General features: G+C 42.1%; 1 protein-coding gene across 14 annotated transcripts in view; it reads left to right on the top strand.

The window, feature by feature from the left end:
* Positions 1 to 14493: 14493 nt before the first annotated feature.
* LOC118971528 (transcription initiation factor TFIID subunit 1-like) overlaps positions 14494 to 27713 on the top strand; it is a 142671-nt gene continuing 129451 nt past the window's right edge. For all 14 annotated transcript variants that reach the window (XR_012127641.1, XM_073228299.1, XM_073228301.1 and 11 more), the window contains exon 1: positions 14494 to 14627. Coding sequence is in view for 13 of the 14 variants with exons in the window: in XM_073228299.1 (XP_073084400.1) it covers positions 14589 to 14627 (39 nt within the window). In the remaining variant the exon portion in view is untranslated. The remainder of the gene's footprint in view (positions 14628 to 27713) is intronic.

Here is a 27713-nt window from a genome sequence, read left to right as displayed (position 1 = left end):
GGAAGTGCACAGAGCTCCCAACAGAAGGGACCCAAGGAGGACAACACGAAGACACATGATAATTAAAATGGCAAAGATCAAGGACAAGGTGCAGAGTTTTAAAGGCAGCTAGACAGAAAAGGTCACCAATAATGGAAAACCCATCAGGCTATCATCAGACATCTGAACAGAAACCTTACAGGCCAGAAGAGAATGGCATGATATATCTAATGCAATGAAACAGAAGGGCCTTGGACAAAGGATACTGTATCCAGCATAATTATCATTTAAATGTGATGGATGGATTAAACAATATCCAGACAAGCAAAAGTTGAGGGAATTTGCCTTCCACAAACCACCGCTACAGGGTATTTTAGAGGGACTGCTCCAGATGGGAGCACTCTAAGACTAAACAGATGTCACCAAAGAAAGTAAAATCCCAGCAAGCAGACTAACCAAATACTAACTAAAGGCAAAAAATAAAATCAACTACTCACAAAAGCAGTTAGAGGAAACACAAAAGAGTACAGAATAAAACAACCAACAAATAAAGAATGGAGGAGGAGGAATAAGAAGGGAGAAAAATAAAGAATCACCAGACAGTGGTTATAACAGCTCAATAAGCAAGTTAAGTTAGACGGTAAGATACTAAAGAAGGTAACCTTGAACCTTTGATAACCACAAATCTAAAGCCTGCAATAAGTACATATATTTCAATAATCACCCTAAATGTAAGTGGACTGAATGCACCAATCAAAAACATGGAGTAATAGAATGGATAATAAAGCAAGATCCATCTATATGCTGCTTATAAGAGACTCACCTCAAACTCAAAGACATGCACGGATTAAAAGTCACGGGATGGAAAAATATTTCATGCAAAGAACAGGAGAAAAAAGCAGGAGTTGCAATACTAGTATTAGACAAAATAGACCTCAAAACAAAGAAAGTAACAAGAGATTAAGAAGGACATTGTATATTGATAAAGGGCTCAGTCCAACAAGAGGATATAACCTTTATAAACATATATGCACCCAATACAGGAGCACCAGCATATGTGAAACAAATACTAACAGAATTAAAGGAGGAAATAGGATGCAGTGCATTCATTTAGGGAGACTTCAACACACCATTCACTACAAAGGACAGATTCACTGGGCAGAAAATAAGTAAGGACATGGAGGCACTGAACAGCATACTAGAAAGAGATGGACCTAATAGACATCTATAGAACTCCACATCCAAAAGCAACAGTACACACATTCTTCTCAAGTGCACATGGAACATTCTCCAGAATAAACCACATACTAGGCCACAAAAAGAGCCTCAGTAAATTCCAAAAGTTTGAAATCCTACCAATCAACTTTTTAGACCACAAAGGAATAAAAGTAGAACTGAATTGTACAAAGAAAGCAAAACGGCCCACAAACACATGGAGGCTTAACAACATGCTCCTAAATAACTAATGGATCAAAGACCAAATTAAAATGATAGTCCAGCAATATATGGAAACAAATGACAACACAGAGCCCCAATTACTGTGGGATGCAGCGAAAGCAGTCTTAAGAGGAAAGTATATAGCAATCCAGGCATATTTAATGAAGAAAGAACAATCCCAAATGAATAGTCTAATGTCGCAGTTATCAAAATTGTAAAAAGAAGAACAAATGAGGCCAAAGGTCAGCAGAAGGAGGGAGATAATAAAGATCAGAGAAGAAATAAATAAAATAGAGAAGAATAAAACAATAGAAAAAAATCAATGAAACCAAGATCTGATTTGGTTTCAAACAAAATAGATAAGCCTCTAGCCAGACTTACTAAGAGAAAAAGAGAATCAACACCCATCAACAGAATCAGAAACAAGAAAGGAAAAATCACGACAGACGCCACAGAAATACAAAGAATTATTAGAGAATACTATGAAAACCTATATGCTAACAAGCGGGAAAACTTAGAAGAAATGACCAACTTCCCATAAAAATACAACCTTCCAAGACTGACCAAGGAAGAAAGACAAAATCTAAACAAATCAATTACCAGCAAAGAAATTGAAGCAGTAATCAAAAAACTACCCAAGAAAAAAAAGAACCCGGGCCAGATTGATTTACCTCGGAATTTTATCAGACATACACAGAAGATATAATACCCATTTTCCTTAAAGTTTTCCAAAAAGTAGAAGAGGAGGGAATACTCCCAAACTTATTCTATGAAGCCAACGTCACCCTAATACCAAAATCAGGCAAAGACCCCACCAAAAAAGAAAATTACAGATCAGTATCCCTGATGCACCTAGATGCAAAAATACTCAACAAAATATTAGCAAACTGAATGCAAAAATACATCAAAAGGATCGTACACCATGACCAAGAGCGATTCATCCCAGGGATGCAAGGATGGTACAACATTCAAAAGTCCATCAACATCATCCACTGCATCAACAAAAAGAAGGACAAAAATCACATGATCATCTCCATAGATGCTGAAAAAGCATTTGACAAAGTTCAACATCCATTCATGATAAAAACTCTCAGCTAAATGGGTATAGAGGGCAAGTACCTCAACATAATAAAGGCCATTTATGATAAACCCACAGCTAACATTATACTGAACAGCGAGAAGCTGAAAACTTTTCCTCTGAGTTTGCGACCGAGACAGGGATGCCCACTTTCCCCAGTGTTATTCAACATAGTACTGGAGGTCATAGCCACAGAAATTAGATAAAACAAAGAAATACAAGGAATCCAGATTGGTAAATAAGAAGTCAAACAGTCACTATTTGCAGATGACATGATATTGTACATAAATCCCTAAAGATTCCACTCCAAAACTACTAGAACTAATATCGGAATTCAACAAAGTTGCAGGATTCAAAATTCACACACAGAAATCTGTGGCTTTCCTATACACTAACAATGAACTAATAGAAAGAGAAATCGGGTAAACAATTCCATTCACAATAGCATCAAAAAGAATAAAATACCTTTGAATAAACCTAACCAAGGAAGTGAAAGACCTATACCCTGAAAACTACAGGACACTCTTAAGATAAATGAAAGAGGTCACTAACAAATGGAAACTCATCCCATGTTCCTGGATAGAAACAATTAATATTGTCAAAATGGCCGTCGTACCCAATATACAGCTTGGATGCAATCCGTATCAAATTACCAACAGCATTCCTCAATGAACTGGAACAAATAGTTAAAAAATTATTATGGAACCAGCAGAGACCCTGAATAGCCTAAGCAATCCTAAGAAGGAAGAATAAAGTGGAGGCGGGGGGGGGTTCTCACTCCCCAACTTCAAGCTCTACTACAAAGCCACAGTAATCAAGATAATTTGGTAATGGCACAAGAACAAAGCCACAGACCAGTGGAACAGAATAGAGACTCCAGTCATTAATTAACCCAAACGTATATGGTCAGTTAATATATGATAAAGGAGTCATGGACATACAATGGGGAAATGACAGTCTCTTCAACAGATGCTGCTGGCAAAACTGGACAGCTACATGTAAGAGAATGAAACTGGATCACTGTCTAACCCCATACACAAAAGTAAATTTGAAATTGATCAAAGACCTGAATTTAAGTCATGAAACCATAAAACTCTTAGAAAAAAACATAGGCAAAAATCTCTTAGACATAAACATGAGTGACTTCTTCATGAACATATCTCCCTGGGCAAGGGAAACAAAGGCAAAAATGAACAGGTGGGACTATATCAAGCTAAAAAGCTTCTGTAGAGCAAAGAACACCATCAATAGAACAAAAAGTTATCCTACAGTATGGGAGAATATTTATAAATGACAGATCCGATAGAGGGTTGACATCCAAAATATATAAAGAGCTCACACACCTTAGCAAACAGAAAGCAAATAATCCAATTAAAAATGGGAAGAGGAGCTGAATAGACAGTTCTCTAAAAAAGAAACCCAGATGACCAACAGACACATGAAAATATATTCCACATTGCTTGTCATCAGAGAAATACAAATTAAATCCACAATGAGATATCACCTCACATCAGTAAGGATTGCCACCATCCAAAACACAAACAACAACAAATGTTGGTGAGGTTGTGGAGAAAGGGGAATCATCCTACACTGTTGGTGGGAATGTAAGTGAGTTAACCATTGTGGAAAGCAGTATGGAGATTCTCCAAAAGGCTTAAAATAGAAATTCCATTTGACCCAGGAATTCCACTTCTAGGAATTTATCCTAAGAATGCAGGAGCCCAGTTTGAAAAAGACATATGCACCCCTATATTTATTGCAGCACTATTTATGATAGCCAAGAAATGGAAGCAACCTAAATATCCATCAGTAGATGAGTGGATAAAGAAGATGTGGTATATATACACAATAGAATATTATTCATCCATAAGAAGAAAACAAATCCTACCATTTGTAACAACATGGATGGGGCTAGAGGGTATTATGCTCAGTGAAATAAGCCAAGTGGAGAAAGACAAGTACCAAATGATTTCACTCATATGTGGAGTATAAGGGCAAAGAAAAACTGAAGGAACAAAACAGCAGCAGAATCACAGAACCCACAAATGGACTAACAGTTACCAAAGGGAAAGGGACTGGGGAGGATGGGTGGGAAGGGAGGGATAAGGGTGGGAAAAAGAAAAGGGGCATTACAATTAGCATGTATAATGTGGTGCTGGGTACAGAGTGTGCTCTACAACACAAAGAAGATAAGTAGTGATGTTACAGCATCTCACTACGCTGAAGGACAGTGACTTTGTAGGGGTATGTGGGGTGGACTTGGTGGAGTGGGGAGCCTATTAAACATAATGTTCTTCATGTAATTGTAGATTAATGATACCAAAAAAAATGTTGATCAGAAAGAAAATACATGCAAATACAGGAAGGAATAGATTTAAAAAAATCAAGCACCAACTCACGAGACAGAATATATCAATAACTAGAAATGCAGCAAGATTGAGATAGTAGAAGAATGGAAATCATCAATGAAGTAATTTTAAAAGTTTCTCAGAAATGAAGGATGTGCTCTTCTGGGTTGGAAAGATTCAAAGGACCCACTAAAATGGATGAAAAGCCATTCCATTGTGACATTTCAGAACTCTTAGGACAAATGTCACTGATTAAAAAATAAAAAATTCTGAAGAAATGGGACAGTGCCATCAAAATTCTGAATGAAATGATTCCACTGTAGAATTCCATATACAACCAAACTATCAGTCAACTACAAGGGCATCATGTTTTCAGATATGTACCATTGCAAAAATCTACTGCTTACTTACCTTTTCTCAGGAAGCTTCTGGACAATATGTCCTACAAATACAAGAGTAAATAAAGAGAAAGTCATTAGAAACCGAGAAGAGGAGATGACATGACAATAGGGTATCCCACACAGACTCGACGCAGAGGACTAAAGGAATCTCCAAGAGAATGAGACAGGGAGACACTGGAGGGGACATGTTCCAGCTTGGAGCACAGTGTTCCTCAGGAATAAGGACTTCTCATGGGCTGTCAGGACACTAATGCCTGCTGTGATCTGAAGGCCAAGGGCTGAGGTGAGCCTGGCTCAGGTCTGTGTCTGCAGTGGGCTTACTTTGACCATGTGCTGAAGTGCCTGCTCCCTCCTCCTCGCCCAGGTCAAGAATCACCTGCTTAGACCATCTTGGTTCCTTGGTCTCACCCCAGAAGTACACTGCTTCAACCTAAACCTGAGAGTGGGAGGATGGCCCTGGCGAGCCTGGGATCAGGGTACAGAGACCCCCATGCCCCCTCATTCCTGGCAGATGTCTCAGACCACATTCTACTACTGACTGGTGCCATAGTGTTGCCTGGAACGCACTCACAGCCATGCCCCGTGATTTTTTTACGCAAAGCATTTGTAAATTCACAGAAATGCTGAAGCCAGGTTGTATAGCACAAAGACCATTTTGTTGATCTTCTCCCAATTATGCTTAGCAATATTGTCCTGTCCTTACACAATGAAATAGTGCTTGAGCAGTAAGGTTCTTAATAACCTTGTCTTTCCATTTACACATAAACTGTTGTCAATAAAATAATAAAATATTATGTGGAGAAAATAAGCAGCACAGAATGATACACATTGAATCCAGATAGTGTTTACTCAGCGAGGTAAGGATAGACAGGAGAATGAGATGAGAGAGGAAGATCCGGGGACCTCAACTTTGTGAACAATGCTTTATTCATAAATATCTAGTAGAAGACATATGACATGAGGCTAGTTAGTTAACATCTGATAAAGCTGGACTGTGAACATGCAGATGTTTATGATATTAATCTCTATTCTTGACTGCATATTTGAAATACTTCATTGTGAAATAGAATGTATTTTAAAAATGAATTGAAGAGAGGTTAGATTTAGAGGCTTAAATGACTGTCTAGAATCGATCCCTTTTTAAGTGGGTCTGTGATTCTGCCTGTTTCCAAGGAAACAATTTAGCCTACTATAGATATATGGATGCTGGCAGAAAACATGAGACCCCTTGCAGAAGACAAAGGGCTTTATTGCTCATGGCAGATCAAGTCACAAAAGCATCATCATTATTTGCATTAATTTCTCTTGTCCCTAAGTCTTATTTGGCAGCACATACAAATTCAGATGGAAGGCCACATGTGTCATGGGGTACATTGCAGAAGAGGAACCCTGAGCTCAGAGAACCTGAGTCTTTTTCAATGGGAAGCAAGCATGCTTCTGTTTTGCTCTAGAGGTAGTCAGTATCTTCTAAGGTTTATGACTATGCAGGTTTCTTTTAAAATGATAGTCCAGAATAATCGTCTGCTTCCAACATGTGCAGCAGCATGAGAGGCCCGTTGAGTATTATCTCTCAGGGTATACACTCAAATCACCCTGTGTATTCCTTTCACTACACTTATCACATTTATAATATCATGGTGATTTGAGTGATTATTTGTTTACCATCCATTTCTTCTCTAAATAATCAGCCCCATGAGGGCAGGGACCTTTCCATCTCCAGTAACTAGAAGTGCGCTGATGTGTAATAGAAGCACAGTAAAGGGTTTTTGAAGAACTGCTCATGCATTATTAGACTTGAGTACACTAGAGGCATAACCAGCAGAAATGTGAATGGCTGGTTGCTGATGTCACAAGGCAAAAATTACTTTAATGATAATTCTTTACATTTATCCAGCACTTTTTATTTTATGAATCACCTTTTGTACATTATTTCATCCAAGCTTCATAATAAATCTTGAGTTGGATGAAGATGTTGAGAGACCTGTCTGAGATCAATGGACATTTTATGTGAAAAAAAAAACTCTGAAACCTTATTCTAAGCCTATACTCTTTCCTATCTTGGATAAGACCATTTTTTATCCATGACAGTTATAAGGTAGAACAATGTCAAAGCAAACTAGGAGAAATATCTTTCCAATGTTTCATGTAAATGAAAAGTTAAACATTTGGGCAAGTATTTCATATGTTCATTAAAGGTATCACAGTGAAGATGAATGATTAGAATTCAATTTCCATCAGACTATGAATTACAAACAGCAATGCTTTATATATTTATAAACTATGCAACGTTTGTACATCATTTTATCCTTACAGAACACAGTGAGGTAGATATTATTTGTGTTTCCTTTTTAACAGATAAGAAAATTGAGCCTAGTGAAATCAGTGGAATCATACCCCTATTTTTCCCATAAATTAAAATATAGAAATGTTAGACTGAGGCTTTCTTATAAAGGGAATTACTTTCCCAAGATGCAGAATCCTTTTCTTCAATACAACCCACAACAGTGTATTCTAATATGTTCTGCTCTACATTAATCTCTTACTTTGGCTCATTATGTCAAATATCATGAAATCAGGAAACTATTTCCTAAACTAAGCCAATTCATGTAAGAAGCAGTTGGTATATAAACTAATAGAAGCAATCACAATCACACTGTCTTCTGAATCTTGATTTTCTCTGGGAGTATTGAGATTTAGAGTAAAAGTAAATATTAATAATTTAGCTTTGTAATGTGGTTTAAATTCACACTGTTGTCATGGGATAGGCAGTGTAGCAGATAACTACATTAGAGGAGCAGAATTTATAATTCTGTATTTCATCCTTTCATCCATTTTTTTCAGTATGTGTTGCATCCAATCTCATATATATAAAGAAAACATTTCTCATTTTTACCATTTATTTTGTAGCTGCCATATACTGCTTTGTAGGCTGATCTTTTTATATATTAATTTATAGCCTTTCACAGCCAGGATATGTTACTTTAAGATATGGATCATGTCCTGTAGTTTAAAATTCTGTCTACTTCACCTCTCTGCTCTGAAGTATCCGATCCAATTCAGGTGAGTTCCTGGTGCTCTATTTCTCTCCACATTTGCAAAATTAGCCCTACTCTGTTCCCAGGGAGAGTCTTACCAAGGCAAGAGTAAAGTCTTTCCAAGTCAGTATTTTAGAGCTCATCCTCAAGGCTACACCATCCCTGATGAGGTGCTGGCTTCCCACCCCCAATCTGGAGTACCAGGGCACCCTCATGTGCCAAACCTTACCTTCTTTTCTATTGCTGTTGTTGTGTTCCCAATATGACAATTTTTCAGAATCCCTGAGTCAACTGCCATGAAAGGGGAAAGAGGCAAACTGAGCTTGACTTTCTTGGGGAAAATGCGAAATGTAAATGACACCTCAGAGTTGTTCTGACCTGCGGCTACAGAGCTGGGTTTTCATGCTCCGTCATCTGCCAGCTGTTAGCTAAGGAGCTTCTCCACCACACCTAAACTCCCAGCTGTCTGCTTGCTGGCAAAGCAGCCCCAGTAGCATGAGAGAATCTCCAAAGGAGAATTTCTTTGTGAAGCAGATGCAAGAAACTCTGCAGCATAGAAATAGCAAAGTGATCTGAGGACATCTGGTCAGAGCACTTAACACTGTCTGTCCGGGCTTTCCATACCAGAGGCAACTCAAGGGAGAAAACAGAGGTTCCCTCCACCAACAGCCCAGGACAGTGACTGGGGATCATCCAGCATATCCAGCATATCCCCGCATGGATGCAGCTAAAGTCATAAGAATAAGAAGTGGTGACATGAGCCCTGAGCTGTACGTCCTTGAGGGGAACATGACGAAGGAGGAAAGATACCTGGGAGAGGTCTGATGAGATAGGGAGCATCACAGGTGATAATTACCGAGGGACAAAAGACAGAGGAAGAGTGGGGGGTAAGCCTTTCTGAATGTGCATGAATTACTGTGGGGCCTCCCCAGAGCTGGGAGGGAGGAATCTGGGCCGGTACTCCTGCAATTCTTTGGATTAGACTCGAGTTAGAAAAACACAGCTGACGAGGTGGGTGCGGCTTGGGGAAACACAAATGACAAATTTCTTGATCTGTCCTGCTGCTCTTCTGCTGTTACTTAGTCCAAAAGAGTTAAAGGTATTATCAGACATTAAGGGTAAAAAAATCTATCTTTTCATTTACTATCAGCAAATCTGTTCATTTTGTTGCTTCACCTTTCCAGATCAAGAGTCCAACTTAATTTTTCACTCTTTCCTCAAACTTATGTTTGCCATATAGGGAGATAATTTTAAGTGAGAAATTAGTCTAATATTCTCTATCCACATTGTTTCCAAGACTATGTGAAGAAATCATATTCATGAATTCATTCCATAAACACTTTTTGAATTGGATACCACATTAAGTGGGTAAAAAAAAAAAATGAAAAGGAAATAGTCCTTTGTTGAAAAAGTACCAACATGCATAGGAATGATAAACATCAGATTCAGGTTAGTGGTTACCTGTGAGAGAAATGAAAGGGAGTGGGATTTGGAAGGCGTAAACTATATAATTATATTTTTTATATATCTTTTTTGTAATAATAATCCAAATAAGTAAATAAAAATAAACAGAAACTTTAGTATTTCCTTGCTGTAATTTAAATTCCAATAAATGTCAACTGAAGTAAGCAGGCAAAGAGAGGTAACAAAGGGCCTGGTAGTTTATTTGAATGCCACCCTGGGTGATGTTCCGTGGTCTGAAACACAGGCCTGGGAAGTCACCCCCAGCAGGGCAGGCAGCAAGTTTTTAAAGAAGGCAGGGGGAGGGAGAGCAAAGATGTACAGTGGCATGAGGATTGGCTCGTCTAGGGTATGTGGGGGTCTCTCGTTGGCCTTTAGCCAGGCACTGGAAAGTTACCACTAATCCTTTAGCTTGGGGAAAGGGCTCTAGTTGGGAGGGTTATCCCATCAGGCTCTGGAATGTCGTCAGACCAGAACCTGTTGGTTTCTTCACCTCGTTTGCTGAGGCCTGAGCTTGTCCATCAGGCTCACCCCTTCAGCTCATGCCTGCAGCCTAACACTTTCGTCACCCTAAAGAATCACCTCGGACACTCCCCATGTCCTGTACTTCATTTGGGACATTGTGTGAAGATGCTAAAGGCTTCAACTTACTGTGACAGACAAATTCAAAGCAGGAATCAACTCAGTATTAAGTGATGACTGAATATGGTGCAGTAAAGGATAGGAGTATTTGTATGCTCTGGGAGTTTTGGGGGAACATGCTCTCCTGTTCTGGAGTTCCAGAGCCACACTTTAGGGGATGCTATCAATCACACACATATGGGGGTGTAGCCCGATTTTTCAGCTCCCATTTATGGGCATGACATGAAAGAGACATTCAGTTAATATATACTCCAACAAAGATTTTTAAACACCCATGTATGAAACTCTATTTATCAGACAACTCAGTAAAACATAGGCTATGTCCTTAGTTTTTAATATTCAGGGACCACTTAACAAGTCCACACCCCTAAGTTTCTTCATGTTCTCGATAAATCCTCAACTGCCTATAAAACCCCCTAGACAACGCACCACTACAGACTCTCTTGTCCATTCCTGCTGTGAGCTGGGAGCTCTGTCCTTTCTCTTTATCTCTAAATAAAAGCCTGCACCTTGCTCTCCTATCTTGGCTATTTGTGAAGCTCATTCTTCCACTCCGCAAACAAGAACCTGGCATCACAATGAGGGAGGTATCATTACTAACCTCAAAGTATAGGTGAAGAAACCAAAGCCTCCAGACTAAGTGGCCCAGTTAACTAAGATCAGAACCCAAGATTTGCTGATCATAAAATCTATACCTTACCATTAAAGTACATGGCAAAAATAAATGGAGAACTTTCTATGGGAATCTAGAATAAGAAATTACTAGCTTTAGCTACAGAATTCAACGTGGACTTCATGGAAAAAAAGGGAAAATTGTACAAAATTTTAAAAGAAAGGTAGCAAAGAAATTCCAGAAAGGGCTTCAACAGAGGCATGAGAGAGCATGATGTGTAAGTAAATAGCTTTGTGTGTTTCAGTGACCTGTGCATTTAGGGCAACGGCAGAGGTGGGTTTGGTGAGGTGTGTATGAGCCAAATTATGAAAGACAGCACATTCAGGAGGGAGGAGGAATTAACAAATGAGTTTCTTTGAGAATTCCTTGGCACCTCTTTGAATGTCAGGCTTCTACAAGGTGGTTACTTGTGTGGATCTTTACAAATACAGCTGAATTAATAGGACACACTCAACTACAAGGAGCCAAAAGTTAAGGCAAATAATTTGATTTAGAAAGACAATTACTTTTAAAACATACATGAAGCTTGACATTTTGCTGTAGCCTTAAAGGACATTTTTTAAAACCAGTTGTGTTCATTGATCATGGGAGAGGAACAACCAACCAAATATTAGTTGTCTAATACTGGTAGTTTTTCTTAGGAGTGAGGTAAGCCATACTTTTAAACTATAGGTATGTGTTTTCCAGTGCAGAGATTAAATAATACAGTGTTATAGAAGTCTGTATTTGCTGTAACTACTTAGTGGTCAGTCATTAATATTTAATGAATATTTATAATTTTATTATACATATATCACAATCAATATATATGATTGAGATATATATTACATATCTTACATATGAGTATCTGTGGATGTATATATATGCATGCATATGTGTATATGCATATATACATACATATAATCATATAAAGAAAGAACATGAGTATGATCAGGACCCTTAATGTGTAATATCAACTAGATGTGTGATTTTTGTCAAGTCATTTAATTTATCTAAGGTTCTACTTACCTTGAAATGAGAAGCTTACACTAGATGGATTCTAAGATTTTGATTATGAAATGAGGAAACCTCTGGCTTTGACAAGCTTAAAATTAGTTGAGGACATAAAGCACATCCACAGGAAAACAGACTAAGCCCACAAGTAATTTAAAAACAAATCCTACAGAAGGAAGATTTTTAAAAAAAATCAGACTTTGGGTAGTTAATTGGGAAGGTCAATATTATACCACTAAGAAGTAGAGGAAAGGTGAGTTTAGAAGTTAAATGAGAAAAGGGTAGAAATTCTAACTTAGTAGTTAGAATTGTTTTGGGGGAGGAATATTTTATTTATTTTCTCTACATCATAAAATAACTTATTATCAAGAATACCAGTACATTTCTACTTGAAGTCATATAATGGTCATTCAATTTTTACACCTATTTTGTGTACTGGCTTGAAATCTTTCCAATGTTCCTAAGTTTCATTAACTCTCTAACTCCTTTTAGCTGTATCTAGAAGGTGGTATTGGGAAGTTTTTGAAAGGATTATCAGGAATTATGCATAATTGCTGGCTGTGTCACTATGGGGGAGCCACATGTAAATATCACCAAGGTTACTGTTATAAACAGTCTCATTCAAATTATTGCAAAACATTACCAGATTTGGGTGAGGTTTCTAGAGGAAAAGAGCAGCCAATCAGTCAAGCCATAACATTTACTCAGTACCCAATGTGTATGAGTTATTGATATTAGGTTTTGCTAAGTAAACAGAAACTGAAAAGCAGAAGAAAAAAAATCCCGGAAATAATGCTGATGCACAGCAGATGGTGGTGAATAAAACTGATGGGATGAGAAAGTACTGGTTTTATTTGAGGGAGAGTGGCTTTAGAGAGAGACAAAGAGAATTTTTGAAGAGTAAAGAATATGGAACACAGAATAAGATGGCCTGAGGTCTGAACCCAACTTAGTCACTTAAGTGCCGTCTAGGACAAATATTTAGCCTCAGTTTTCCTCTGTAAAATGTGTATAAGTTTTATTAATACCTTATTTCTTGAAGTTGCAGTGAAGCAAGGACTTATAAACTGAAAAACAGTAAACATGTTGTTTATTGGCATCCAGTCAGGTCCTTGGCCAAACTGTGTGGTTTATTCTCTATTATGCCTTCTCTGCAGCATTTATCCTCAACAGACACCTACTTTTTCACCGCATGTGTCAGCAAGTTTTCCCTCCCTGGACTGTGAGCTGTTCAATAGCACGGATTCTGTGTGCTTTTCATTCAGAAGAAACAATGATTCACACACTGTGAGCACCCAGTAAATTGGTTAGTAATAGTGTTTTGCATATGAATGGTTATTTGAACTTTTTAAGAGACTCTCACGTGACACATTCAGGTGTCAAATTCATTTCGCTATTTCTGATGTCATGTCACTATTTCAAAAGTTGTCAAGAGCTTCTCATCTTCTACTAAATAAAAACTTAAAAAACTTTTTTTAATTGAGCTATATAAAATTGATATATAACATTGTATTCGTAGTACTGGTGCCACCTAGGAGCTTTTTAGAAAAGCAGATTTTCCAACCCCATCCCAGACCTACTAAATGAGCTACTGCATCATAACAAGATTTCTAGCCAATTCATATACACAGCCTTGATTACATCTTTAGTTTCTAGCTAAACTTGAAGTTTTAAAAGTAAGATTCCAAGATTTTGCAAATAAAAGTAATGGATGTCCAATAAAACTTGAAAACAATGAATAATTTTTTAGTATATCGCAAATGCTTCAGGGGACATAAAATATATTTGTCTACCTGAAATTCAGATTTAACCGGACTCTGTGATTTAATCTGGCAATTCTCCGCAGAGTAAGATCTATGTCGCACACATATTTCAATTCCCCTGCAATAGTAGAGTGCCTTCCTCAACTGCTCAGCATTGTTTGTTTAAGGAATAGTCAATTGGCCTCTTGAGAACAGAGGTTTGTTTCTCTGGTTTTTGGTGAACATTGTACATCGTCAAAGACCAACAAAGTACCCTGCACACAATAAAGGACCAACTAACGTCTCTTTAATGAAAGAATGAATATGTCAAGAGCAATTTTCAGTTAAGGGACTTGGTTGTGTTACGTTTTAATGAAAGCCTGAATATTTTTCGAGTAATTAAAAAAAAGTTTAAAGAGCCTCTATTCGTACACTTTTTCACATTTTAGCTGGTAGTGTTCAGGGCTTGATGGGAACGTAATCGAGGGCTCAGGATGTACTCCGTCGCGGACCGAGTCAATACGGTCGTCTGAGAGCAGATTCCCGCACGCAGATTTCTGGCGTGTCGGCAGCAGACAGCAGGCGACGCCTCCCCCTTCCCGGGCCAATGAGGCGCCCGCGCTCGCGCACAGCCGCGCTCCGGCCCCCAGAGCCCGGCGGAGGGAGGCGGGGCTCCCGGGGCGCGTGCGCGGCGGCCTGGGCTGCGGGCCCCTCCCCCGGCGGGGTTGAGTGGCGCAGAGGACCGTCGGGAAAGGCGGAAGTCAGGAGGCCGCCGCCGCCGTTTGTCGCCAGGAGGAAAATGGCGGATGTGGAGGAGCGGTTGTCTGGTGAGGAGAAGGTAAGAGCCGCGGGGGCGGCGGAGCCCGTCAGTCCGGAGCCGGCCGAGCCCCGGCGCATCTGCCCGGAGTGGGGCCGGGGAAGGGCACTGGTCTGCGCGCTCAGCCGCCCTTCCTCCCTCTCTCTGCTGCGCCCTAGTGCCTGCCCCCCTGTCAGCCACCCGAGGCCCCGCGCAGGGGCAGCTCTGCCGGGCCTGCTCGCTCCGCTCCTTGTAGCGTGTGTGCTCCGAAAATAGGAAGTGGAAGCCGGGCGGCGGCGCCTGGCGCAGCGGGCGGGGCAGGGGGCGGCGAGGGCGGCGGCCGCCGGGGTCCCGGTCCCTCCGCCTGGCAGCGGGGCCCTGAGCCAAGTGTGGGGACTGCGAAGCGCTCTGGTCAGCCTGCGAGCGGCCCAGGGGCAGGACTCAGCCCCACGGCCTGGCTGGAGAGTGTAGCCGGGTGGGGGTTAAGGCCAAGGTCGCTTGGAAGGCAGGCCTTCACTTCTCCCAGAAGCCGAATGCGTCGTTTCCTGTTTGCGCTTTTTTCCTTGCCCGTGAAAGTCTCTCTTCTCTTTTTTTTTTTTGGCTTAAGCCGTACGCTTTGCATCTCCCGTGTTCCGTGGAGGTGGCAGAGTTGCTCACAGAAAGCTCCCCCCACCCCATAGTTGTTTCCGGCTCAGGTTGTCAACAGCCCCCCTGAGGGCCGATTTGGTGGCGCCCCGTCGTCCTGCTTCGATTTCTGCCTGAGGAGGGAGATTGTGTGGCTGCTTTCACTGTCTCTTAGATGATGTGACAGACAGCATTGGAACCAAGTGAACGACTTAAATCCTCAGGCATTTAAAATAAGAAACCTGATCATTGAACTACTTCTCTCTTAATCGCAGTTTTCATTTGGGTGTGAGGCCCCGTTCCCCAATACAGGGGACGGGACCCTACTTATTTTGAGTATTTCCTGGAGTGAACCTTGACGTTTCTCAGACTCAGAAGTAACTGACCTACTCTGAGTAAGATAGTTACAGCTTTTGATGTGTTCACACTTAATTTAACAACGTTCATATTTTAAGAGTTCTAAAGCAGTACAGTGAAACACAACACATCGTGGTGTTTGAGAAATCCTAATGTAAGCCTGAGGATATTTGCAGTTGGAATTCTGCTCCAAGTGTCTTTATATTGTCTCTTCACCGAAATATTCTGTCACCTTCCTCATGTGAATGTGTGGGTCTCATCTTCAATTTTGGAAATCCTTTCCTCTGCTGTTGGGTGAAGGTGATAATCAAACGACACAATTGGGAGAGCAATAAGGTCGCTCCATGATCCCTAATTCGCGGACCTGATAGGCAGATCCCGTGTACACAAAAGTTGGTGTGCAGTATTCACACGTGTAATATTGGTAAATAACCATGAGTTAGTAACTGAAAATGTACACAGGCTCACATGCACATTCAAAATTAAGTAGTGCCAAAAAGTTTTTAAAAGAATGTTACGTTTTTATTTTACCGTTTTGAAGTGGTGGTTAAGAAGCTCAAGTGGCTAGAAATCAAGTTGAGCGAGTACTCAGTGTTTGCCTTAATATAGACCTGCAATGTCTTGTAAAGGCCGAAAGTAGCAAAGTTTTTTCAAAATGAGATGACAAGATTCCTTATTATCTGGCACTCTCAGGGTACTAAGTGGGGAGGAGAGTGCCTTACTCTCTACGCTTGCCCAACACATTTTAAGGGTAGATGAATGAAAATTCTACTCTGAAGGAATTTGATGTTTTTGTTTTTAATTCGAGTTTTTGTAAGACTTTTCTGTAGACATTTACCTAGAGATTTCATTGCTATGTCTAGTAATTTAAGAAAAATACTGACCAAACTTTTGGGATAAATTGTCATCTTAGTTATCAAAATGTTCTTCTCATCTTTTGGGAGGAGGACGTTACATAAGGGATTGGAAAGGACTTAAAGGTGACATTATTAATTTAGTATTTAAATCCTATTACTCTTTCTCCCACTTTGTAATTTTCAAAAATAAGCTTTTAATACTTACAAGATTTTGGAATTTTCATTATTGATTGCAGATCTAAGGAAGGGGAAGCTCTTGAGAATTATGTAGTACTATGTACTTCATCTATGCCTGGCTCAGTTAGACAATACATAAGTTAATTGGTCTTAAGTTGGGGTAGGTTTTATTACCATTTGACGGATAAGTAAAATAAGGTTTCAAAAGCTTTAATTCACCCAAAGACATATAAGTATAAAGTGACAAATGTGGTATTTAAACCCGAGTTTGACTCCTGTGTGATGCTCTTGTGACAATAAACTACCTTAACAGTTGAAGATAGGAACTCTCTGGGTTTATCTCCTTGTTTTTAAATTGTTGATAGCTTATTTTGAAAAAGAAACAATAGTTCTTTTGTTTTTAATAAAAATTTTAAATACCAAACATTAAATAGTGTTGGGTTCTAAATTTAGTTTGTGTTTTGTTTTAGACCAAAGTTTATTATTGTTTAACACATTTAAGTTGTTTTTTATTAAGGTATTATTTATATGCACTCTTATTAAGGTTTCACATGAAAAAAAAGGGGTTACTACATTTACCCATATTATTGAGTCCCCACCCATACCCCAATGCAGTCACTGCCCATCAGTGTAGTAAGATGCCACAGATTCACTATTTGCCTTCTCTGTTAACACATTTAAGTTTTATGCAACTAGTATAGTTTCATATATGCCCTAAGTAGAAAGCATTTTAGAAATTAATGTAGATATCTTTGCTTTTTAAAATCATGTATGTACAACTGCTTTTTGAGGATACCACTATGAAATTTAATAAGCTTTTCACCTTTGGCCACTGGGTTAATAGGAAACAGAATTATCTAAAGAAGAACAATGAAGTTCTTTAGAGTTACTCATTTCCTGTAGCGTACCCCATGGAGTATTTTACATAGTTACAGAAACTCTAGGCCAAACGGAGTTCAAGTTCTCTATTGCTGGGTCAGCTGCATTATACAGTAAAGCCTTTTTGTGAATTTGAAATTATATAAACTTGTGGTATAAGGCTCAAATGAGAAAAACCATTCCCAGACCCCTCTCTAGGTGAAAAATCCAAGAAATCACTCCACGCTCCAGGAAAAAGACTCTTTGTTATTGGTTGGAAAGGAGTGTATTTCCCGGTCACTCCTTCCAACTTCCCCTAACGATTAGAGTGATCACTCCTATAGCTTTAATTCTAGTATCTTTGTAGATACATGTCTCGAGTACATAGTTCAGCTCTAACTTTATCTTTCTTGAGCACTGGTCATACATTTTTGTGTGATGGTCCTTTTCCCAGGAGACAAAGAGATGTGTTCAAATGGAACCTGCTGAAAGTCAGTTCATAAACCCCCTCCCCTTACACCTACACAAAAATGGGAAGAAATCTGTCTCATCCTGCACATTTTTCTCTTTATTTCTCTATTCCCATTATTCCAGTCATCCACTATGAGGTTTTAAACCTCAGCTTTATTTTTTTTCTCCTTGTGGTCTGTACCTTAAAATCAGTTTCTAAGTCTTTGTCACTTCTGTCATCGAAATGTGTCATACACAAGTAATTTATTTGAGAAGTTAATTCATTTATATTATTTGGTTTATAACCTCTTAGTTGTCCAGACTGTTGTTATTTGTGTTACTAAGTACTGTCGTTTAGTAACAAAATTTTCCTATGAATACAGAATACAAATTGTACTGTTCTGTGACTACACAGATAAGGAAGAAATAAAGCCAAAGGAGGAAAAGTAGGGTTAGAAGAATGTATCATACCGGGTCCTTCCCTTCTGTTGTATTTGCCACTGCCAAGCTTTTATTACAAAATTCCTAGACTAATACCTCCAACTTCCTGTATCTAAGCCATGTTTTAATATGTCATTTTTCTATTCCCAAACTTACAGTTGCTTGCTCCTCCATCAGTGCCAGCTCTTGAAAATGGTATTCCATTCTAACCTAAATAGTTCTGACTTCCCCTATATATACTGTTGTCTAAGATGCTCTGAATTCAAAGAGACCTGCATGCTAGTCCAAATCTAGTACCTCAGGTGAATTATTTAATCTCTCAGCTTTAGTATCGTTTGAAATGTGGGGATATAAAGGAAGTTCCTCTACTTAAATTTCTGTGAGCATAGATGTTGCCTGACATGTAGTAGACACATTATAAAGCATAGCTGTGTTAACTCTGCTCATGTTTTATCCACTTCGAGTGTTGGTACTGCTCCCTGGTATGTCCCAATTTTTAAAAGGGAAAATCGTAGCTCATCCCTCAAGATTTAGCTCAGAAGCTAGTTTAATCTCTCTTCTGAGCATTGCAACACATCATTAGTATTCAGCACAGTTTGGCATAATAGTTACTTGCTTACTTGTCCTTTATTCCCTATATTATTGAAATTCCTAAGTGCAGAAGTAATGTCATCTTTAGCATCTGTCCTGGACTGCATGTGATGAGTACATTGGTTCAGTGAGTAAATGAATAAGGGAATCATAAATTCACAAAATTAAGAGAAAATGTAACAGTTTTATGAAAAGTAGAAGTAGCATATAAAGGCAAATTTTGATGGCAAATCTAGTATGCCTAAACTTTTCATTTCTAAATAGTGCTGTAGATTTTAAAGGTACAGTCAGATGAAACCCCTGGTATTCTTTGAGGTACAGGTGGTAAAATTAGCTGTGGTTCAAATGACCTACACATGCTAAATATTCTTTATAAGTAGTTTATGTATTTATCCATTACTACACAGTCACAATTTGGCTTCAGAAATTTTGTTTGCAAGTAAAAACAAGGTAAGCTGCCATGTGTAAAACCCGTGTTATTCTTATTAACCATAAAGTAAATTCAACCAGTAAGCTATTAATGTAGAAAATAGTCATTTCTGAAAGGAAAGGAGCGACACATAGCAGCAATTCACTGGAGAGTTCCGCTTTATTAGGGAAAGGTGCTGGGTTATATAGGAAGGAGCATGAATTGATTGAGGTGTCACTTCTACGGGGCTGGTGGCTGTTGGCTAGGTGCTGGGATTGGGAGGGGGGCGAGAGGTGATTGGGCTTCAGGTGGCGCCAGCGGGAACTGAGGACCCCGAAGAGAAGCTGAAAGTTTGCCATCTTACTGGTGGGGACCCTTCATTCCCCCCTTTCTCCTCTATGGTTTTGTGGACGTTGCTTTCTCTCTGGCTGCTTCCCGCTGAACAGGGGCGGAGAAGGGAGTGAGGGCTTGAGGATTGGGAGGAAAGGGTTGATAGGACTCCCCGCAGTAAGGACGAGTAGATGTGGACTTCTTCAGGTTTGGAAATCAATGAAGGTTCCCTGTAACCATAGGTTGGCCAAGAGGATATGGGTGTCAGGAGCCAGGCGTCTGCGGCTATTGTTTCCGGGAACAGTTTCCAGTGGAGAGAGGGGTCCATCTCAGCGTGTGGTGAGGAGGTCACGTGAGGGTGAGGGATCTTCTGTGGCCAGAAGCTGGTAGTTCCTGAGTAAAAGCTGGTTGAAAGCTTGATTAGAGATTTTTCCGACTTGGGATTTGATGAACTTTATTATACAGGGTAAGAAGAGACAGGCGAGAAGAATGATTATTATGGGGCCTGCAATGGGCCACAGCCATGTGAGGAAGGGGTTTGTTAGTATTGAAGAGAATGGGTTGGAACTGGAAGCAGAGTGGAGGCTGGAGGCAAGGTCGGTGAGTTTGGTAATGTCAGTTTCTACAATGCCAGATTCGTTGATGTAATAGCAGCACTCTTCCCAGAGGAAGACGCAGGTGCCGCCCTTCTCGGCTGTAAGCAGATCTAGGGCCCGCCGGTTTTGAAGGGTGACTTTAGCTAGCGAAGTGACCTGTCTTTGGAGAGAGGCTAGAGAATCGGCAGTGGATGTCAGCGCTCCCTCAAGTTTGGCATTGAGATCTCTAACTGCCTATAGAGAGTGACCCAAGGCTTCTCCCGAAAACCCTGCCCCAATGGCTGAGGTGATCAAAGAGCTACTGACCATGATGGGAAGGAAAGCAGCTCTTTTTGTGCGCGAGGGCAAGGGAGGTTGGAGCTCAAGAAATTCTGCCATGCTGTAAAGTGTTAACTGTGGGATTAGGGTGATGAGAATGCAGGGTGTATCGGAGTTGAGAGGCAGTGAGTTGAAAAGACTGCTATTACACTAAAAGAAGTGTCCCGGTTGCGTAAAAGTCTTAGAGCCGGAGGTAGGGGTGTAGATAGAGAGGCAGTGAAGTGCGCTGGAGGGGGGTGGAGTTGGGCTTACACAGTGGTGGATGGTGAGATTATCTGTGTATTCTGGTTCCCAAAGGGGTATGTCTGCCAGGGGGCAGAGGGGTTGTCTTTCTGCATGGAAGGAGTAGTTGGAAATATTAAGGGGCACGGCGGCCAGCAGTGGGCGCTGTAGTGATGCGCACAAGAAACAATTGGCTGTGTTAAGGGTGTGGTTGAGAAAGATGGTGGTGTCCTGAATGAGCTGTAACGGAAGAGTAGGAGAAATGGGAAGAGGGGTGGGGATAAGAAGATAAAGATTCCCTATCAAGAGTTTGGATAATGACTTTTTCAGAATGTCTGCTATCTGATGCAACTTGAGAGATCTGGGAATGAGAGGGAACATACTTTCGAGAGATATGAAGTGTACTGTGGGGGGTCGAGGACTCCCCGTAGTAAACTGAGGCTGTGACTCTGGCAGCCCATCGAGAGTCCCAGGGATCTGGGATTGATAAGGAGAATGAGCTGTTGGGATATTTCATGAAACGGTTGGAGGAGTAATACTGTGGGTACTGGAAGTTACCTATGTAGTGAATGGTGCAAGACCAGTAGGGACATCTCCCGTAGGTATCTGGCCATCGCCTGCAATAGGCTTGTTTTTGGTCATAGAGGAAGCAGAGGTAGGGAGAATAAGGGTAGCTGCTAGTGAACACTTCGGTGGAGGGAGGAAAGTGGAGGTATAAAGGCTCAGAGTAGCTTTTCAGAGGGCAGTCTGGTGTGGCAATGAGGGCAGTAACTTTTGTTTGATGCTGTGTGTAAGTCTCTCTGACTTTGAATCGCCATACAAAGGAGGCTGGGGTGGTGGGGAAGACAATAGGAATGAGGAAAAAAAGGCGAGAGAGCAGTAAAGGAGGAAAAAGTCATGATTCGGGTATGGATGGCAAAGGGGGTGAACGGGATTTTGGAGGAAAGAGGACAGTAAGGTCAGGAGTCTGGAGGGAGGGAGAGTCTGTAAACTTTTGTAGGTTAAGAGATCTTTTAGGTGATGTGGGGACAGAATGGTAAGGGGCGCCCTGAATGTCAGTTTATGAGTTTCTTCCTGCAAGAGCTGTCTAGCGGCTAATGCTCGTAGGCAGGGGGCTCATCCCCGAACTGTGGGTTCTAATTGCTTGGAGAGATAAGCTACTGGGGGGCAAAGGATGGGCCATAATATTGGCCTAGGACTCTTAGAGCTTGACTGGCCCTCTCATGAATGTATAATGAGAAGGGCTTTGACAAATCAGGAAGATGGAGAGCTGGGGCTTCCATAAGGGCTTGACAGAGCTTAATGAAGGAGTGTCGGGGTGAGGAGGATAATGGTTTTTTAGGGGGGCTCTTGCTGAGGTTGTATAGGGGTCTTGCCAACAGGCTGCAGGGAGAAGTTAGGGATCTATGTTCTAAAATATCTAGCTCGGCTTAGAAAGGGCCTAGAAAGAAAAGGATTTTTGTCTTGGTTTTGGGAATGGGCAGGTCAGAGAGGAGCCATTTTCTGTCTAAGGTAATGGACTTTCTTTGTTGAGATAGAAGGAATCTGAGGTAAGTGATAGGAGGGGAAGAGATTTGAGCTTTGACGGGGGATACTCGGTAACTTCTGGAAGCTAGAAAGTTAAGTAGGGAGGCAGTGTCAAGTTGAGACTGTTCCCACGAGAGACTGCAGAGTAGAAGATTGTCTATGTATTATAAGGTGGACTTGGAGTGATCATGATGAAACTGTTTGAGGTCCTGAGCTAGGACCTGTCTAAAAATATGGGGACTATCTCGGAAGCTTTGTGGCAAAACTGACCAAGTGAGTTGTTTAGAATGTCATGTGTATGGGTCCGTCCAGGTGAAGATGAAAAAATCTTGGGAGCAGAGGTCTAGAGGGATAGAAAAATGGGTCTTTGAGATCTAGGACTGAGAAGTGGGATGCTGAGGCTGTATGGTTTTGGATCTAAGGGATGGATAGGGACAATGGCTATGTTGATGAGGCGAAGGTCTTGGACAAGGCGGAAAGATCCATTGGTTTTTTTAACAGCTAATATGGGGGTATGTCTTTGAGATCTAGGACTGAGAAGTGGGATGCTGAGGCTGTATGGATTTGGAACTAAGGGATGGATAGGGACAATGGCTATGTTGATGAGGCGAAGGTCTTGGACAAGGCGGAAAGATCCGTTGGTTTTTTTAACAGCTAATATGGGGGTATTAAATGGGGAGTGAGTGGGTCTGCTTGAATGATGGGTTGGAGGCCTATGAGGGCTGAAGTGGTTAGGGGGTATTGGGCCTGACAGATATACTGAGAGGGGTCACATAATTTGATAGAGGCAGGGGGACATAGGGCCACGGAGGGGCTTGTAATGTCCCAAACTTTGGGATTTACAGGGTGTATGAGGGCAGAACCGGAGCTTTCATTGGGTAGAGGGGGGTCGTCGGCTATGAGGGCCATCAGAAAGGGAGTACTGGGGGCTGTGGGAGTGGATATAGTTATGGAAACGTGGAGGAGGGAAAGGATGTCTCGTCCTAGTAAAGGGATGGGACACTGGGGCATAACCAGGAAGGAGTGGGAGAAAGGTATGGGATTGTCTTGGATTGTGCATAAAAGGGTGGGTGGGGAGTTTAATGGGAAAATCTGTTTACCTCCTACTCTGACTATAGGAGTAATGGCTGGCGTGGTAGGGCCCCGGTATTCTCACAAGACTGAGAAGGTGGCTCCTGTATCTAGGAGGAAGGAGATGGGGTGACCGTCTACTGTTAGAGTAACCCTGGGCTCCTGTTTGGTGATGGAAATGGTCGGGCGAGAAGCCCCCGGGCCCGTCAATCTTCTTCTGCCAGCCCCACTACGGCAGGCTTAGGATGGGGGTTGTTCGTCCAGCCTCCCCTTCGGGTGGTTGGGCAATCAGACCCCCAGTGGCCCTTTTTGTGGCATCTGGGGCATGGGGTGGTAGGAGATCTGGGGGAGGGGCACGCCCTTGACCAATGTCCCTCTTTTCTGCACTTGAAACAAGCTCTTGGGGGGGCTTGTTTGTAGAGGGGCACCCAGGTTGTGGTTTTATCAGCTGGGCCAACATCTGGAAATTGGCCTGATCAGCCTTTTGTTTACGGCATTCTTTCTCCTCCTCCCGCTTATGGAAGACTTTAAAGGCCACTGTTAGGATCTCAGTCTGTGGGGTAGCGGGGCCCTGTTCTAACTTTGAGTTTAGCTTTAATGTCGGGGTAGCCTTGAGCTAGGAAGTATGTCATAAGGACATGTCTTCCTTCAGGTGTTTCTGGGTCCAGGCTGGTATACTGTAATAGGGCTTGAGTGAGTCTGTCTAAGAACTCGGAGGGGATTTCATCTCTCTTTTGAATTATGTCTTGGAGCTTTTGAAAATTGACTACTTTACAAGCTGCCCTTTTTCAGACCTGCTATTAAGCAGGAGGCAAAAATATCTCGAGAGCGGAGACTCATGGCGGTGTTATAATTTCAGTGTGGGTCTTGTTCGGGGACAGCAGTGGGGCTAGGGGGATAGGTGGGGTCAGTCCTGTGGGTTTCAGTAGCCTGCATTTGGGCGAAGTCCTAAACTCGTCTACGCTCTTCAGGGAGGAGAGTATTGGCCAGGAGCATGAAAATGTCATGATGTGTGAGGCTGTAAGACTGGAGGGTCTATTGAAACTCCCTGATGTATGTCATGGGATCAGTGGAAAAGGAACTTAGGCATTTCTCTAGTTAGGCTAAATCTCTTAAGGAGAAAGGGACATGAACGCACACGATGCCTTCGGATCCTGCTACCTCCTGGAGGGGGGCGATAATTTTGGGAGGCTCTCGGGACTGAGTCTGAGGGGGACTGAAGGGTTCTGGCTCAGTCTGTGGGGGAGTGACGTGGTCTAGCCATGCCTAGTCGAGCAGGTCCTGAAGTGCAGAAGGGGGGCAAAGAAAATAAAGAAAGATAGAATCGGACCCACATGTCGCCAGCTAGCAGCCCAGCTGCTTGCCTCTGCTGCTTTAGTTGGGCTTGAACTCATGACTCTGAGGTTAAGAGTCCCATGCTCTACTGAGCTATAGCAGGGCTCCAGTTAATTGCTTATGGAATGCATTGTTTTCTATTCCTGCCACATCGGCAAGTGGGGGAAGGGCATAGCTAGAAGCAGGGGCGGTGTTTCTACACATCTTCAAGGTCTCCCTGTTTTCAGAGTGAGGAGTCTTGGCAAGATATGTTTTTGTGGACAGATAACTTCTAAGGACTGCACCAGTTGTTCTCTAGCTTGTGCATTCCCATGCTGCGTTCAGACATGGGGGAAGGTGCTTTCCCATTCTCCTTACAAACATGTGAGAAGACAAAGGCGGTCCCTAACAGGGGAGAAACAGGTGATGAGGGCAAAGACGGAGGAGGCCCCTGGGACCTAGTTAAAGGGGGGCTGAAAGGCTCAGGCTTAATCTGCAGGGAATGAAGGTGGAGGAGGTGAGATGGGGGAGGAGATGGTTGGGGAGGAAGGGAGAAGGGCTGTTGTAGGAGAAGAAGGGGAAGGGAGTGAACAGGAGGCTTCTGCGGGGGCGGCGGCTTGTAGGCTAGGAGAACTTGGGAGGGGGCGGGGAGAGGAGGAGGCAGAAAGCTTCCATATAGGGAATCTCCTTCCATTTTTTCAGGCGCTGGCAGTAGTTAAAAAGATCGCGAGTGATTTTAGGATCAAGAGTTCCCCCTGCGGGCCATTGCTTGTTATTGTCTAGGGGGGGATGTCAGCCAATCTTGGGAGCAATATTTACGGAGAAGTTTTGGTTTTATATCAGGCGTCAGGGAGAGGGTAGCCAGATGCTTAAGCAGGCATTCAAGAGGTGAACTTTCAGGGAGGGATGAGGAGGCTCCCATGGCTAAAGGACAGAGAAGGAGACAAACGGGAAGACGAACGGAGATCCTCGGATTGGAAGCAGACCACAAGGAGACAAAGGGCGTCCCCGATGATCCTTGGTGGTCTGCGGAAACTCGTATACGAGTCGGAATTTCTTGGGAAGTGTGGGTCGTCACCCAGACTTCCCTAAGAAGGCAGAGTGCCGGAGTCACGAGGTACCTAGTGCTAGGCGTTTTCGGCGGACGGAGCAGAAGGAGGAGGGAGGGAGGGAAAAGGGAGCGTTCTCATCCACAAAGGAGTCACCTCGTTTATGGCTGTTGGAGGGGGGTGCCAGAGAGTCAGCCGCAGCCGAGAAGGCCTGAGGCGGGGATTTATGACTGTCGGAGGAGGGGTTTGAGCGTCCGCCGCAGCCGTAAAGGCTTGAGGCGGGGATTTATGGCTGTTTGGGGAGGGGCCTGAGGGTCCGCCGCAGCCATGAAGGCCTGAGGTGGGGAGAGTTCCCTCCTCATCCCCGAGCGTCAGGGCCTTGCCGGACGATGACGGTCAATGGCACTGCGATAGCTCAGGGAAGAGTGGCCCACCGCGGGGAAATTTTGCTTAAAAACTTTCAGCACTGATGGAACGGATGGTGAATGCGTTTGACTGTCGGAGGAGGGGCCTGAGCGTCCACCGCAGCCGTGAAAGCCTGAGGCGGGGAGCGTTCCCTCCTCATCCCCGAGCGTCAGGGCCTTGCCGGACGATCACGGTCAATGGCACTGCGATAGCTCAGGGAAGAGTGGCCCACTCCGGGGGGAAAACTTACCTAAAGGCCAGAGAGGAGTGGTGAGTGTGATGAGCCAGCGCCGGAAAAAGAGGACGAGGGCAAGCTGCTGCTGGTGTCGGGGGAAGACGGGGCCCAGTTGGGGTGTCCCGTCTCCCGGGTTTCGGCACCAATGAAAGGAAAGGAGCGACACATAGCAGCAATTCACCGGAGAGTTCCGCTTTATTAGGGAAAGGTGCTGGGTTATATAGGAAGGGGCATGAATTGATTGAGGTGTCACTTCTACGGGGCTGGTGGCTGTTGGCTAGGTGCTGGGATTGGGAGGGGGGTGAGAGAGAATGATTGGGCTTCAGGTGGCGCCGGCGGGAACTGAGGACCCCGAAGAGAAGCTGAAAGTTTGCCATCTTACTGGTGGGGACCCTTCAATTTCTAATTTCATTCTGTAGATGAATGACTTCTGTCATTGCAGCAATACAATGTAAATATTAATAGAGAAAGCAAAAATTTTATAAGTGCTGTACCGTTAGTGGAATTTTTCAGACTTTACACATTAAAGGTAATTTGTAGTATTTTTTTCAGTACATTTGGGAGCCATCTATACAAAATAAGGAGAGATGTGTAGAATTTTTCATTTTAGAGTAAGAACTTGGAATATAAAAACACTTAGAGATGAGAGTACAAAGTAATTTTTAAAGTTGAAAAGAATGACGGAAACTTGACCTGTGGTTTGGTGCTTTGACCCAGAAGCCTAATTGTGTGAAGTAATAATTTATTGCAAGATATTCATGCATATTAAAGAAAAAACAGGTGTTCCATAGAACCACTTGTATTTGTCAAAAAGGTGAATTTTAAAAATTTTATTTTGAAGCTTAGAGGTACAGTCTACATTCTTTCTCTTGACATTTATTTACGTACTCCATTGTGAATCTAATGCTGATAACTTCTCCTGCACATTTTAGTTTATAATGTTTCTTTTGATTGATGATGAATGTGAACAGTCTTAAAACTACCTTCCCATTCATTCATTCACCCAAATAACGTATTTTATTGAAATCAGTAAAAAAACTCATAATTTTCCATAGTTTAGGATCTGTGAAATCAGGTTTCATTGTGACAAGGCTTATGATATTTAATTGGTAGTATTTTTCCTTTTTTAGTGGTAAGTAATATTATGCATCATACATTGATGGATTAAAATCAGCAAGGATACAGTGCAATCGGGATTGGTGGAAGGTGGTTAGTATGGCATCTCCTCACTCATTGTGCTGAGGGCTGTTGGAGGAGTTCATTTAAACTTGGGCTTTTTGATGTGCTCTTTGCATAA

Source organism: Manis javanica, unplaced genomic scaffold (assembly GCF_040802235.1).
Source record: "Manis javanica isolate MJ-LG unplaced genomic scaffold, MJ_LKY HiC_scaffold_24, whole genome shotgun sequence".
In the NCBI taxonomy this organism is placed as follows: domain Eukaryota; kingdom Metazoa; phylum Chordata; class Mammalia; order Pholidota; family Manidae; genus Manis; species Manis javanica.
This window is presented reverse-complemented; position numbering and strand designations above follow the sequence as displayed.